This window comes from Dromiciops gliroides, chromosome 5 (assembly GCF_019393635.1).
Source record: "Dromiciops gliroides isolate mDroGli1 chromosome 5, mDroGli1.pri, whole genome shotgun sequence".
Lineage (NCBI taxonomy): Eukaryota > Metazoa > Chordata > Mammalia > Microbiotheria > Microbiotheriidae > Dromiciops > Dromiciops gliroides.
Window position 1 is genome coordinate 101,127,663 of NC_057865.1, and position 1,932 is coordinate 101,129,594.

The window sequence follows — 1,932 nt, forward strand, 5'->3', positions numbered from 1 at the left end:
AGAGACAGGATAGAAATGTAAGCAGCTCTTGTCATAGTCCAGTCTGGGGAGAAGACCACAAGACACTGTGGCCTCTCATTGTGACTCATTGTAACAATTAGAATGATACCACCTGCTGGAGACTTAGTGTAGAAGAGTTTCGCCCATGAAGCGAAGGTCTTTGAGGGCAAGACCAGGAGTCTTTTCTTTGGCATCAGGAAGTGACGTTGGGTAGTGGGAGGAAGAAGGAAGAGACTAGCGCTCTGTCTCGGGCTTCCCTTTGGACTCTGGTGGAGAGCGGAGCTAGAAATGTGTTCTCCCTTTAATAGATAGGAATCTAGGCCTTTCTCTCTCTCTTTACCAAATTCTTATTCTCCTTAATAAACGCTTAAAAGTCTAACTCTTGCTAAAGCTTATAATTTATTGGCGACCACTCATTGGATATTTTAGACAGTTTAGCTAGAATTTTAGCCCTTAACATCATGAAGATGTCAGCTTTGTCTTTAATTCAAAGAATTCCCCTAGAAGTTTCTGCCAGGCTCCCTTTACTTCCTTATTCCTCACACTGTAAATCACAGGGTTCAACATGGGTGTTAATAAGGCATAGAACAGTGAAATCATCTTCTCCTGAAGGATATTGGGGGTTGAGTGGGGCTGAATGTAAGTGAAAATGGCCATTCCATAGCACAAAGCCACCACTGTCAGGTGGGAGGCACAAGTCTGGAAGGCTTTCTTTCTTCCCTCTGTGGATTGAATCTTCAGGATAGTTGAGATAATCTTGATATAGGAGAGCAGAACCAGCAAGAATGGGGTCATGAGCAGGATGATGCTAGAGGCCATAATTGCAACCTCATTGGAGGATGTGTCCACACAGGCCAATCTGACTACAGCTAAGAGTTCACATGAGATGTGGTCAATGATGTGATTTGTACACATGGGAAGATGGAAAGTAATGGCAGTTTGCATGAGAGAGTTCAGAGAGCCACCAAGCCAGGAGGCAGTCACCAGCCTGACACACAACCCATCATGCATGATGGCTGAATAGCGCAGAGGGTTGCAGACTGCCACATAGCGGTCATAAGCCATTGTTGCCAGCAAAACAAACTCAATCCCACCTAAACCCAGAGAGAAAAATAACTGAGCTGCACAGCTCAGATATGGAATTAATTTCTCCTTTTCCAGGAAGTGAACCAACAACTGGGGGACAATGGTAGTAGCATAAGAGACATCCACAAGAGAGAGATGAGTGAGGAAGAAATACATAGGTGTGTGGAGGTGGTTATCAAGACGGATCAGAATGATGATAAGGATATTCCCAAGCACAGTCACTAGGTACATTGCCAGGAATAGGGCAAACAGAAACACTTGAGTCCTCCAGTCTCTAGACAGGCCCAGGAGAATGAATGAACTCACCCATGTCTGGTTAACTGTTCCCATTAAATTGTGAGAAGTAATCTGTAGAGAAGAGTAGAAAGAACAAGAATCATTTGATTAGAAAAGCAAATCAAGGGGGCAGCTAGATGGCGCAGTGGTTAAAGCACCGGCCCTGGATTCAGGAGTACCTGAGTTCAAATCCGGCCTCAGACACTTGACACTAGCTGTGTGACCCTGGGCAAGTCACTTAACCCCCATTGCCTAAAAAACAAACAAAAAAAAACAAACAAAAAAAAAAGAAAAGCAAATCAATAGCCTTTCAAATAAGTGTGTTATTTTCTCAGCTGGGATAATTGTATAACTCTGTCAACTTGGCTTAGGCAGGGCAATTGATTAAAATGTGTGCTGCTGAGAACAAATGGAGTGAGCTCCCTCACAAAGTAATGAATCACCTCAAAGCAAAAGTTTTCAAACAGAAGCTGGATTGTCTTTGTGAGGCCATATTATCAAGGACATTTAGCACTGATTAAGGACCTCTAATAGAGTACCACTAAGGCTCCTTCCAACTCTAAGATTCAC

The 1,932-nt window shown here is 43.4% G+C and overlaps 1 protein-coding gene across 1 annotated transcript; it reads right to left on the reverse strand.

The window, feature by feature from the left end:
• Nucleotides 1–459: 459 nt before the first annotated feature.
• LOC122729781 (olfactory receptor-like protein OLF3) lies at nucleotides 460–1,416 on the reverse strand. Its single transcript, XM_043968840.1, has one exon. It carries the CDS (start codon nucleotides 1,414–1,416, stop codon nucleotides 460–462), a length of 957 nt encoding a protein of 318 aa, XP_043824775.1.
• Nucleotides 1,417–1,932: the final 516 nt, after the last annotated feature.

What these genes read in the sequence shown, in the direction of transcription:
- LOC122729781 (XM_043968840.1), bottom strand. Translation starts at nt 1,416, where the DNA reads ATGGGAACAGTTAACCAGACATGGGTGAGTTCATTCATTCTCCTGGGC.